Below are 12707 nucleotides of genomic sequence, written 5' to 3' on the forward strand. Positions count from 1 at the left end.
ACAGATGCAATTAGTTTATTATGGGCTCAGTTTGGTCCATTACAAGCTCAGTTTAAAGAGGCGCTCCATAACTTGATTGCTTTTTTGTTATTCAGCTCGCTATCATGACGCAGATGTTTGTCTGAAATGATTAACAGTGTATTTACCATCTCAAAGAGCCTGTCTAACTGGCTGTGGCAATACTGTACGTACTGTGTGTGTGCGCTGAAAAAAAATCTGGTGATGATACACAGTCTAGGCTCTGTAAATTTGTGTGTAAACAAAGGGTATGTTAACAAAGGGGGGCCTCCATAGCTAGCAGCATGCTTGTTTACAGAGCCTAGGCTTTGTATTAACACTGGATTTTTCTGGGGGGGACAAAAAGTGATTTTTTACAAGAATCATTCTCCAGAATAACTGACTCCACCTTTAAGCATTGCATACATTTTTTTTTACAGAAAGCACATATGTTGCACAATACATTTCCCACTTACAGAACAGCTATTGTTGGATTTGGGTCGTATTATTACGTTTTTATAAGAAAATGAATGTGGGACTTTGTAGAAAATAAAGACCAGAAGCAATGATGGCAGTATTACAGCTACTGGCTCTAGGGCGCCGTATTGAAGCTAGTTCCCCGGGTGCCAAGTACATCCATGACGCTACGGTGGAATTATATGTTTTGGAAAGTGTGTCTCACTCTTTTTACCCCCACAAAGAGTGGCTGTTTCTTCTTTCTTCACGTGTCACATATGCAACGCAAACACAGTCTGACGGAGGCTGGAAAGTGAGAATGCAACAATGCCAACAGGGTCTGGCTCCATCCATCCATAAACAACACAACATATGAATGTTCCATTGGCAGCAAGGTTTTAATTAAAAGTATAGTAGCGAGGCCATTCATGATTTGTTGATGTGCAGTACAGACGACGTATATCAATTTATGGCTTTGGCAGTTAAATTCCTTACGACATTTAACACCAACCCATAAACTTTATGTAAGGTTTTAGTTATATGACTGGCTTGTATGCGAAGTCACATGTGATTTAATAGGAAATATATGTTGACGTCGGAAAGTTAAAACATATACAAGGTTCCCTGGAAAATTATTTCATGTGTTGTGTGTGTGTGGTCACAACTGTCTGCAGACGTTATGTTGGCCTTGTTCATAATATTTTTTTTAATGTTACATCAATAAAAAGGATTGATAAGTCAATAAATGCCTGCGTAGTATAACAAAATATGCCTTGTCATCTGCAGTACATGGCCAAAAGCGTGTGGACACCCAAACATAACACCCATATGGGATTGTTGTGTATCTAATTTCAAACCATTAGCGTTAGTAGGTCTCCGTATGTGACCGTCTCAAATTCCCATCACATTTGCTGAGAACACATATATACAACTTTTAAACTCTTGTTTGGTCAGACCAATTGTCAAACCCCCAAAGATGTCCAGTTTATTATCACAAAAGCCTCAAAATAGCAGAAAATACTGCCATTTAAGAAGCTTGAAAGAGTGCATTTTTCCTTTGAAAAAGCCTTGGCAGACCGTTTCTTTGTGAACAACACTGAGACATTGTCATGTTTGAGGACCTTTAATCAAGCTGTGGACACAAAGTTGCACATTGTCTATAATATAATTCTCTTCTTCATGAGGAGTTCCTTTATATGAAACAAAAAGGCTCAAACCTTGACAAATAGCCACAAACCATAAGTATGCAAAAGTGTATAAACATGGGTGTCCACACTCATACTTTTGGCCATGTACTGTAGTGTACTATTTCCCTAAAATGGACTGAAGTATGTAACAGAATACCACACTTTCCTTGTAAGTTGTTCTTTATGCTTATATTTGGGCAAAAGGTTGTTTAGGGATCATTAAATTAACATTGTATAAACGAAACAAAGAGATCTTGAGATTGAATCCAGACCTCTGTTTCCATGGGGAAGGAACTCTGTCATAAATTAGATTTAGACGGAGAAAAACAAATGATTTGCTCTGAAGGTGCCTGTAAGGACACTGCAGCCGACTGCTTCATCAGAGATATATCTCAATGTGCCCTCATTCTGATCCTCTTCATCACATGTTCACATATGAGATAACATAAGCATTTCACTGATTGAACCGGTGCCACTTTGGGCTCCCGGGATTTGTATGTGTTGCCTTAACGATAGGAGCAATGATTTTACATAACACGTCAACAGGCCCTCCTACATGAATGACTGGGCCCCTGAAAACCTCCAGTCAATGGACCCACTTGTGCTTTACTCGTATCAATGTGTGTGCATGTGCTCATCCCAAAATAAACACATACATGTATTTGTAGAGAGACTTACTATCTTATCAACCAGGGACGTGCAGCGACAGTTTGCAGAGCAGGGGCTCAAGTGAGAAAAAACTATTTTGGCTCTTTCGCGATTATTATATATTTCTTAAAATAGTAGCACATTTCTGACTTACTTACCAATTTAATGCAATACCCTAACACTCACGCAATTGTTAAATACTCAACAGATCTCTACAAAATAACATTGGTCTTCTTTAGTATTCACTATGTATATTACAGGAGCAGGCAACAACAAAGAACACTGTCACAGATATGTCCTGTGCCACGGGCAGACCTTCTGATGGTGTGACACCTGGGTCTGGTATATGCAGTTTGTTCAGCATGTGTGAAATGACACTTGTAGAGCATTTTACAAATTGTACCTGTCTCCTCGTGTCAACCTGAAGACATGTGTCACGTTTTTGTCTCCATAGGGAAATTCTTTAACAACAATGGACCTTACAAATTTAAACTTGTTTATAGACACCTGTTTCCTGTTTTACCTGAGGTGCCCAAATACTTTTCACAATTCATAGAACAACACCCAGACACAAGTAGCAGAATGACTCAGGTAAAATAATCCAGTCCAATCTGTACAACAATATATCAAAACCCAATTGTGTCTCCATAGGTCATACAAAAAAGTAAAGGAAAGTAATGCATCATTTTTTTAAGAGGTCCGTTCCCCGAAACGTCAATCTGCGACGTTCTGTGTCCGGGTTAGTGTAAACATAAACAGCTGATGGCTCTGAGCCAGGCTTTTTAAAATCGCTGTTAGCACGCACTAAGGACAGACAAGTTACAATAAATAAAATGTTTGTTTTGTTGTTATGGTTGTGTGACTTTTAATTGGTTATAGTGAATACTTCGGTTAAAAATAAAGTTTAGCGAAGAGAGACCATGGGCCCCCCCAAAGGGCTGGGCCATTGAAAGCTTTCCCTCTTTCTATCTAGCCCTTATGGGCAGCCTTGCACGTCAATATAATATATGCATTCACTAAAAGACAAGAACTAAATTAAATTGGTGTTTGGAAATAGATGCATTTTTTCCTCTCTACTGTCTTACAGCTTTGTCCTCTGTCTCACTTCAACAGGAAGCAGAAATTTCTCAAGATTCGTGGTCAAAACAAATATCCCTGTTAACTGTTACTGTGTGACATGTCAGTCTTTTAAAATGCGATAAGAAACTGTATCACTCCGCCTCTTACTGGTAGATCTAATTATTTGGGTGTTTGGACTCTACATCAGCTGGTTGCCTTGGTATCTGTGGGCCAAACATTGTTTTTGACCTTGGCTCTTTCCACGTCCTTATCAGTGTTTTTTACCGGGATGGGAGCTGTGCTGTAATCCATGTTACATTCTCATGATAGCATTTCAGAAAAAGAATTCCTTCGTGTGAGTCATCCTACTGGAATATTAAAAAAAAAAGTTTTGAGTTCATTTCCAGGAGTTTGAAAAATCCCATTGACGGATTGGCATTTTAAATATTTTTCCATTTTCATAAGCCTTTGGGTTTTGTTATACTGCTGTTGACATGATAGCGAAGTGGAATGTCATGGTGGCTAGAGGCAGATGTCACTAAGCAAGAGGATTACGTGCGTTAAGATGTTGTGCGAATGGGAGTGGCTGTCACTGATGGGGGATCAATGGACAAGGAAGGAGATTATTGCTGACAGTCACCTATTCTGTTTTTTAAACTCCCTCTGGCACTTTTTTTTTGTTGCAGTGTGAAGCTAAACTAAAAGTATTATAATTAAAGTATTCTCTTGATTGTTTTCACAGGGAATCAAACCTGACAGTTTCTACAAAGTCAAAGTCCCAGAGCTCAAGGAGATCATCGAGGGCTGCATTCGCATGAACAAAGATGAAAGGTACAATGGAAAACATACACTTTAAAAAAAATCTATCTATATTTAAAGTCAAGTCAGTAGCTTATAAGGCAAGGCAAGGCAAGTTATATAGCACAATTCAGACAAAAGGCCATTGAAAGTGCTTTAAAGGGGCACATATATAATGCAAATCAGAAGCTGCTGCAGGGTGAAAATACAAATCTGGAATTATCTGTGTGAATAATTATATAACAAATATATGCTCTGGGTTTAAAAAAACTAAAAACCAAATTCTTTAAGTTTTTTACAGTGTCCAAAATCAGAAGACTGACATTCCCTCCTTCCCCATGCAGATACACCATCCAGGACCTTCTGGAGCACCCGTTCTTCCAGGAGAACAATGGAGTCCACGTGGAGCTGGCTGAGGAGGACGACATGGTGAAGTCTGGACTGAAGCTCTGGCTCAGGATGGACGACAGCAAGAAACTGCACGGCAAATACAAGGACAACAACGCCATAGAGTTCCTCTTCGAACTCTACAAAGACGTGCCCGAGGAGGTCTCTCAGGAGATGGTAGGCTCACACACTAAGAAAGTCCCAGTTCCCAGGGGCGACTGTGTCTCAGGTGGTTAAGCGGGTTGGCGGTTCGATCCTCGCCCGGCCACCTGTGTCATGGTTGTTGTGTCCTTGGGCAAGACACTTCACCCATCTTACCTTGTGTGAATGTGTATGATTGCTGTATGTTTGAGGTGGTGGTCGAAGGGGCCGTTGGCGCTGAATGGCAGCCACGCTTCCGTCAGTCTGCCCCAGGGCAGCTGTGGCTACTCTCGTAGTTTACCAACACCAGTATGACTGTGTGTGAACGAATTGAACCTGGAACCATGTAAAGCGCTTTGAGTCACAGAGAAATAAAGCGCTATATAAATCCAATCAATTATTATTATTATTAGTTCCAAATAGCATACTCTTTCTTTTAACTATTCTACATACTACAGCTGATCATAAAAGGGATGTAGTTTGCATGCAGTAGGCACACAATTGGGACATATATCTACTTATTTATCTCATCATAACATTGCGCCTGAACTTGCCTCTTGCTTATACTGTATATACGTCGCATTGCTGTGTTTTCACTCAGAGGCTCAGTTGATGTAGTAGGGCAATCTGGGTATTTTTAAGCATGCTGCATCTGACCACATGTATTGGGATATCCTACCATACTTAATATCAGGCAAGTATTGGGACGCACTCGGTATGTTACGCGGGTCAACTTTTACTGCATCTCTGACCCAGTTCGTAGCAGCCATTAATGAGGAAATTGAGTAAGTGATCCCAGATCAACAGATAGAGGCGACTTCAGTATCCTGAGATTGATTTATGCTGATGGCTTTTAAGAGGTTTTTCTGGCGGAAGGCTGACTAGATATAAAGTTGATATTGACCGCAGTCTAATTTATCCTCCATAGAAGAAAGTCGCTTGGCAGAAAATACATCGTTTAGATGACAAGAATGCCATTCGATTCAATTATACATACAGATATACTGTATATTCTCTTTTGACCCCGAACAGTGTCAGTAGCCTCACTAATGCACCCCATTATCATCCACGCTTCTTTGACGGTTCTGTTATGACAGAACGCAATGTGAAACGCGCTCCCCGAAACCATACAGCGAAACGCCTTGCGGAGTGTGTCAAGGGCATGGCTCAACATTTAATCATCAGCGCTTGGTAATGTGAGATGGTGTCTCAGGAAGCAGCCGAGGTCATGTCTTTAATAATATAAAGGCCCTGCTCGCTTGTTACGCAACAGGCCCTCGCGTCCTCCTTAGAGGTCGATTTTAATGAAAAAACAAAAAGCCACAATTCCTATACTTATTTACCTCTCTGTGGTGGTTTTCAGCAAGATCAAATTTGGTATCACGTAGGGACATCTAGTCGGTAATCTGAACAGGTGTTGATAGGCAGGGTTAGGACTGGGTGTCCCCACTCTGCAGGGCTGGGTGTCACAAGAGGCTCTGCAAGACTGGCACAAGAATGCAGTGAGCAGTGTCAGGGGAGAAGTGACCTATGTGTAATTAAACCAGTAGTTTAACTACATTTTGCAGTAGCTTGCTGGTAGATTTTGAACATTGATATTTTGCATAGCGATTCAAGTAGGTCAATTACTTTCTGCCATTTTTTGTGTTGTTAACTACTGAAACTACAAACACGTTTGGGACATAACCCCCATTGACGAGCCCCGGATAATCCAAGAAAAATCCAAATTTCTTTACAACAAAAATGTGACATACCTTGTCCTTATATTGAGTCCCTGTGAAAAGACCAGATGGGGCTGTTTCATTACGGACAGGTTTAGATCCCAGGGCTGTTCATATTCCAGGTCAGCTTGGCCAACACTATATTCAGTTAAGTTTACAAAACAAGCACAAAAGAATTTGTCACATCGGAGCGCTAAATGTTATTGTCTCAGCTCGCGTGGTCAGGTCAGACAGTGCCCTACATCTGCGCACGTTTTTAACACAATGGGCCGTGACTCCTGCACTGGTGTCCATGTTGTGCCCTGACAGTGTGTGTGTGTGTGTGTGTGTGTGTGTGTGTGTGTTTCTGTATGTGTATCTGTGTGTGTGTGTGTGTGTGTGTGTGTGTGTCTTGTTATGCAGGTGGTGCTCGGCTTTGTGTGCGAGGCAGACTTCAAGCTGGTTGCCAAGGCCATCCGGGACCGGGTGACGGTCATCAAGAGGCAGAGAGAGAAGCTGAGGCGGATGGCGGAGAAGAGGAAGCAGGAGGCCATAGTCGAAGAACCAGAGCCCCAGAATACAGTGCCTAAAGTGGGCCAGGTTTCACCCACCACCACCCCTACCCCCAGCCCCCTGGCCCTGGCCCCTGTACTGTCCCCAGTCACCAGCTCCGTGGACTCCGGCGTGAGCTCCAGCTACCCCGCAGAGCCGGAGGAGCCCGAGGCAGACCAGCACTTCCACATCCGCTTCAACAGCATCTCCTCCGCTAACTGTGAGTGTACATGTGGTTCAAATCAGAAATCCCCCCTTCCCCCATAGAAATAAGAAGTATAAGATTCCTATCAATATTTAGATTCTTTAATAAATAAAACTAACAATAAAAAGACAAATTAAGTTAGTCATTGTGCAAGGGGTAACATATTATTTCTGTTGCATTCACATCATGTAAGAAGCGTTATAATATTGAAGTTAAAAGCAGTAAAAAAAATCCCAATAACTTTTTATACTGGTGTGGGTGTCCACTCAATTTGAGTTAAAAGTTCAACATACAGTAGATAGCTTATACATTGAAATACTTCAGTAAAGGACTCTTAAAGTGTGCTTAAGTACAGTACTTGAGCAAATGCACTTAGCTACATTACACTAGTGTTTGTAATCCCCTGCACACATGTGCATCAGATGATTGGGAGTTCATCCTCTGACCCCTCACTTTGACACTATTTTGTGTTTGGGTCAAGAACTCTCATAAACTCTGGAGACAAATGTTTTGAATTAGCTGAATGAGCTGAACTATTGTTCTGAACAAAATGCTGCTCTGATCTCAGAGGCTAACAGTGAAATGGGAACCTGGGGATAGCTAAACGATTCACTCCCTGTGAGTCTAACAGTGTGTGTGTGTGTGTGTGTGTGTGTGTGTGTGTGTGTGTGTGTGTGTGTGTGTGTGTGTGTGTGTGTGTGTGTGTGTGTGTGTGTGTGTGTTGTGTTTTTGGTTATACAATATCATTATTATTTTCTTAATCAAAAACAGCAGCCCACATCTTCTTATTGATAGTCGTAGTGCAGAAATTCAACATATCATGTGACATCTCCAGAACAGAGTTAATTCAAACCCTCTGTCTGTGTGTGTGTGTGTGTGTGTGTGTGTGTTTGCGTGCGTCCGTGGTAGTCCTTAGTTCGGGTTCATTCCATTTGTGTGTGTGCACTGTACAGAATGTGTAAGTGAATCAGGCCACATTTGGTCACATGTTAATGTCCTGTGTCTTTTGTTGCTACAGCTGACTGTGAGACAGACGGCTATCTGAGCTCTTCTGGGCTCCAGGACTCGCTGGATGGCGGCAGCTTTAACACCACTCCTCCCACCACGCACACAGACAGCCCCACTGCAAACGGCCTCCCCATCCCCGCACTGCGCTTCCCCTCGGTGAGTGGACCCAACAAGGGACGTGTTCAAAGTGGAGAGGGCACGGAAGTAGAGGCCTTCGAGGATTGCTTTCAAGATTTTACGAGACCATGTTCATTAACAGCAGCATCACTCACTCTAATTGAGTTCTGACAGGGCACACAAAGTAACAAAGCACATGCAACCGTTAGATTTCCCCACTAGTTCATTGTAAACTTCTACCTATTTTATATGACAATTAAATGGCAACAGTATCAATGTTTAGTTTGGTTTGGTTGGCGGTTTTTAAGCGGCTTTAGTTTAGCATGATGTGCTAATTAGCAGTGAATACAAAGTTGATGGGAATGTGATTAGTTTTGCCGGTTATAAACCAAAAACCAAAGTCCTGTAAACACTGACATTTGGACCTAATTATGGCATTAGAGGAAAAGTCAGGGGATCACAAGAGCTATTAGAATTAATCCTGAGAGGAACATGGATGGCTGACCCAAATTTTAAGGAAAGAGCTCATTTATAATTAAGTCTGGTCCAAATTAGTTCACTAAAAGCCATTTTTTAAGCCAAACTGAGACATGGTTCATTAATGCCACATTACGAAAAAAAAAATCAACATTTTGTGCTGACATTCTTAGTTTGAAGCAACTCAAATGCTTCTTCACTCAACATTCAATATGTGAAAACAAATTCCTGGCTACATTGTGTCAGAAAAGAAAGAAATCACTGTTAGTATTGACCCACATTCACCACATGTATTTCTGTTTCTAGAGTATCGCTGTGTCCAACAACATCGAGCGTGGCAACTCGAGTTCCCCCAGCGGCTTCAACTCCCCCGTAGACAGGTACCGTTCATCGGACTATTTTTACTCCTCACTCTGCTCTATTTTTAAACTTCCGGGGAACAAATGAGTTCAATAGTCCCTTCCTTATTTACGTGAAAGGACAGATAATAATCAATGTGAATTCACATCTGTGGGGCTGAAAACAAGCTGTAGGTTGGTGGACAGGTGGCCTGGTGTTTTTACTGCAGTGGACCACTCGCAGGTTTTTTGTGAGACTGGGTTTCAGATGTTGTGGAGGCCCTGTGTTTACTATGTTGGTGGGATGTTCAGGGGAGAGGGGCTTTGGTCTTCTTGGCATGAGGGCCGACAATGGACCAGGTGTGTGTGTGCGTGTGTGTGTGTGTGTGTGTGTGTGTGTGTGTGTGTGTGTGTGTGTGTGTGTGTGTGTGTGTGTGTGTGTGTGTGTGTGTGTGTGTGTGTGTGTGTGTGTGTGTGTGTGTGTGTGTGTGTGTGTGTGTGTGTGTGTGTGTGTGTGTGTGTGTTTAGAGGGCTGTCATCTAGGCCCCATCTCCTGTTGGGAGGCAATGATGTTATGTTGAGTTCTGAACGTGACGTGATTCTTACTAAGGCTACAAATAATGATGGTTTTCATTATAGATCAATCTTTTGGTTATTGTTTTGGTTAATAAATAAATACATTTTGTCTTAATTAAGTTAGTGTTCTTCTCAAAAATAGTGAAAAGTCAAATTGTCTGTTTTGTCGGTGGTAAAAAAAACAAAGATATTTAGACCATACATAAGATATAAAGTATAACATATGTAAAATCAGCAAATCCACTTAAACAATATATCCATAATCAAAAGTGTTGTCAGTTCATTTTTAAAGTGATTTGTTTACATGAATACAGTTCATTTCTGTATTTTACTTGTATTCTTAGTATTACAAAATAATTATGACCGGCTTATGATTGACAGTTCCTTCAGCCTGTATTATATTAAAACATACGTCAGACCTTGTTGAATATTATATTTCATTACAACATAGGCATGTACCTTTTAGGATCCACAACATTCTCCAAGTTGCTTCACTCTTCCGCTGAGAAAAGCCTTGAATTTCTAATGAGCAAAACATTTCATCAGAATCATTTGAAAAAGTCAACACAAATATTGAATAATATTTATTCATAATTTCCATGTAGTCAGTGTGTAAAGGTGAAACGAGGCCTTTTTTGCATTTGAACTGAAGTTACCCGTAAGGTGGAGCTTTTTTTTTTTTTAAATAGAGACGGTCTTACGCTGCCAACCGGTACGGCCAGGCCCTGCAAATGTTTGCTGCCCGATGATGGAGGGGAGTCACTGACCACAGCTATCCAGAAAAGGCCCTCGGGACGCAATTAGCTGAAGCCAATCTTTTTATACAGCGCTCTCCAGTTCCCCGAAACCCCAAACTGCCTCATTGTATAAATAAAACCGATCACATGAACCTGCTGCTTCCTCCTAGACCCACACCAGCTTTCGTCTAGGCTTTCAACAGCTTTCAGTGAAGTGTTTTAAGTGAACTGTTTCTACTGTGCTTGTTTACACCCAAGGGACATGTAACTGTAACACATTGCGACCCTTGTTTGACACTCTAGAGGGCTGTTTATTATTGTGCGTGATGCCAAGATCATCAGAAACGATGGACTTTCAATTACTTTTTCGTAGCTTCCGTTTTAGATGATAAATTAGCTTTGAAACTACTGCCAGAGGAATAGAACCAGAAATACTCTTCAGAGTTGAGAGGCTGAACTTTTTTTCCCATAGAAATATACACAAACAAATGTTAAAAAAGCTTCATTTTAGGGGCGTTTTGTGTAACCAAAAAGTTTAATTGATTTCTCCGCAGCTACGCCTCCGATGTGACTTCAGGCCTGAGTGATGGTAACGAAGGCCCGGCGGAGAAGAGCGAGAAAACGGCGGCGAGGCGAGCTGCCGGGAAGCTGTTCAGGAGGAGGGCGCGCGCACGACTCCGCATCACAGGGGTGAGACAGAAAATCACAGTTGTTTTTTTTTTTAAAGATTATTTTTGGCCTTTTTTTTGCTTTTATTAGACAGTTTAGAGAGACAATCAAATCAAATGTATTGTCATTGTCTTTATTAAAAGTAACAACAAAACCAGAAAATGAGAATGCATTTCTGGGGGTCTAACCACTACACCACGAGCGCCCCCCTCCCCCTCCCCCCCCCCCCCCCCCCACAAGTGTATTGTGTATTAACAAATGCGCAAATGCATTTTAGACACATCATAAACACATAAATCAACCAGCAAAACTGAACGATTCAATTAAAGGAGTCATTTTATTTTTCGCGAGGAAGGCGTTAATCTTCGCCCCGGTTACGCAATATTGTTAGTAGCTATGCTGTTTGTCCCTTTAGCAACTGCAGTTAGTTTCTCCTCTGATCAGGACACTTTGTGGTGTCTTTGAAGAGCATGTTTGGACTGGGGGCAGACACATGGAAATCATGCATAACCATATGTACATACAGTACATTCCAGTGCTGTAAAGAGTACATACTGTTGTGCAATACACACACACAAATATTAAGCAAGACACAAGTGGAAGCACACACACACACACACACACACACACACACACACACACACACACACACACACACACACACACACACACACACACACACATTGTTCCTGCTGTGTTTAACTTGGCTCAGTGTTTTGTGAAAGGGGCAAACAGACAGCTGTCATTAACCCTTCTCTCTCTGTGTCTCTGCAGCTCTCTGATAAGGTGGACCGGGTGGTGGAGTGTCAGCTGCAGACACACAATGACAAGATGGTGACCTTCAAGTTCGACCTGGATGGAGATAACCCCGAAGACATCGCTGCTGTCATGGTGAGACACCGATCTGGGCTTAAGACACAGTGAAAACAATGATCAACAGGTCCTATACATTCAACATTTCAACAATGAACCCCTTCGATTGTGTTACATAAAGGGGGTTTATCTTCCTTCTTTACTCTAGATGTGAATGGTATTGACTTAAAGTGTAATCTGGCTTTGAACCAAGTAACAATGGATTACATTTTGTCGCTGCATCTGAACGCAACATCCACCATTGGACACATACGGTACTGTACAGTATGTATACATAACCTCACAGCAATGCATCCTTCATTCTCTCTTTCACTCTTTTTGGGGTACAATCACAAGATCAAGAGAGGTCAAGTTTATATTTGGCAATGCAATTCTCGAGTATCAGTCTCCCTTCAACAATGCAACATAGAAGAAGATGTTTAAAAAGACACACGAAAGTAAAGACATCCACCTGTGACAAAAGTATATAAAAAGTCAAGAATTATTGGGATGACAGAACAAACTCTTTGATTGAATTGAACCCGTCTAACCTTTACCAGACAGTAGACATAGCAGGATTTATCCAGAAATAAACAAACTATCCCTCTCTCTATCAGCTGATAAGCCTGACAGATTCCTCTATCCGAGCAGAACAAATGATTCATCCAGCTTCCTGTTAACAGCCTTTTGTTTGCCCGTCCTAAACTCCTGCTGATAGTATATCTATCATTCTGTCAAGGCAGTGACGCAGGTGAGCAGCCCCATGCCATGCCTCCAAGTTACTGTCTTAAAGCTTCACCACG

The 12707-nt window shown here is 41.6% G+C and overlaps 1 protein-coding gene across 1 annotated transcript in view; it reads left to right on the forward strand.

The window, feature by feature from the left end:
• The window catches only part of wnk4a (WNK lysine deficient protein kinase 4a), a 56140-nt gene that overhangs the window by 28361 nt on the left and 15072 nt on the right, over positions 1–12707 (forward strand). The window contains 7 exon segments of the mRNA XM_080048884.1: positions 4090–4178; positions 4490–4709; positions 6797–7145; positions 8149–8294; positions 9039–9112; positions 10938–11073; positions 11827–11943. Of these exon segments, the coding sequence (XP_079905010.1) occupies positions 4090–4178; positions 4490–4709; positions 6797–7145; positions 8149–8294; positions 9039–9112; positions 10938–11073; positions 11827–11943 (1131 nt within the window).

Source organism: Ammodytes marinus (assembly GCF_949987685.1).
Source record: "Ammodytes marinus genome assembly, chromosome: 20".
Lineage (NCBI taxonomy): Eukaryota > Metazoa > Chordata > Actinopteri > Uranoscopiformes > Ammodytidae > Ammodytes > Ammodytes marinus.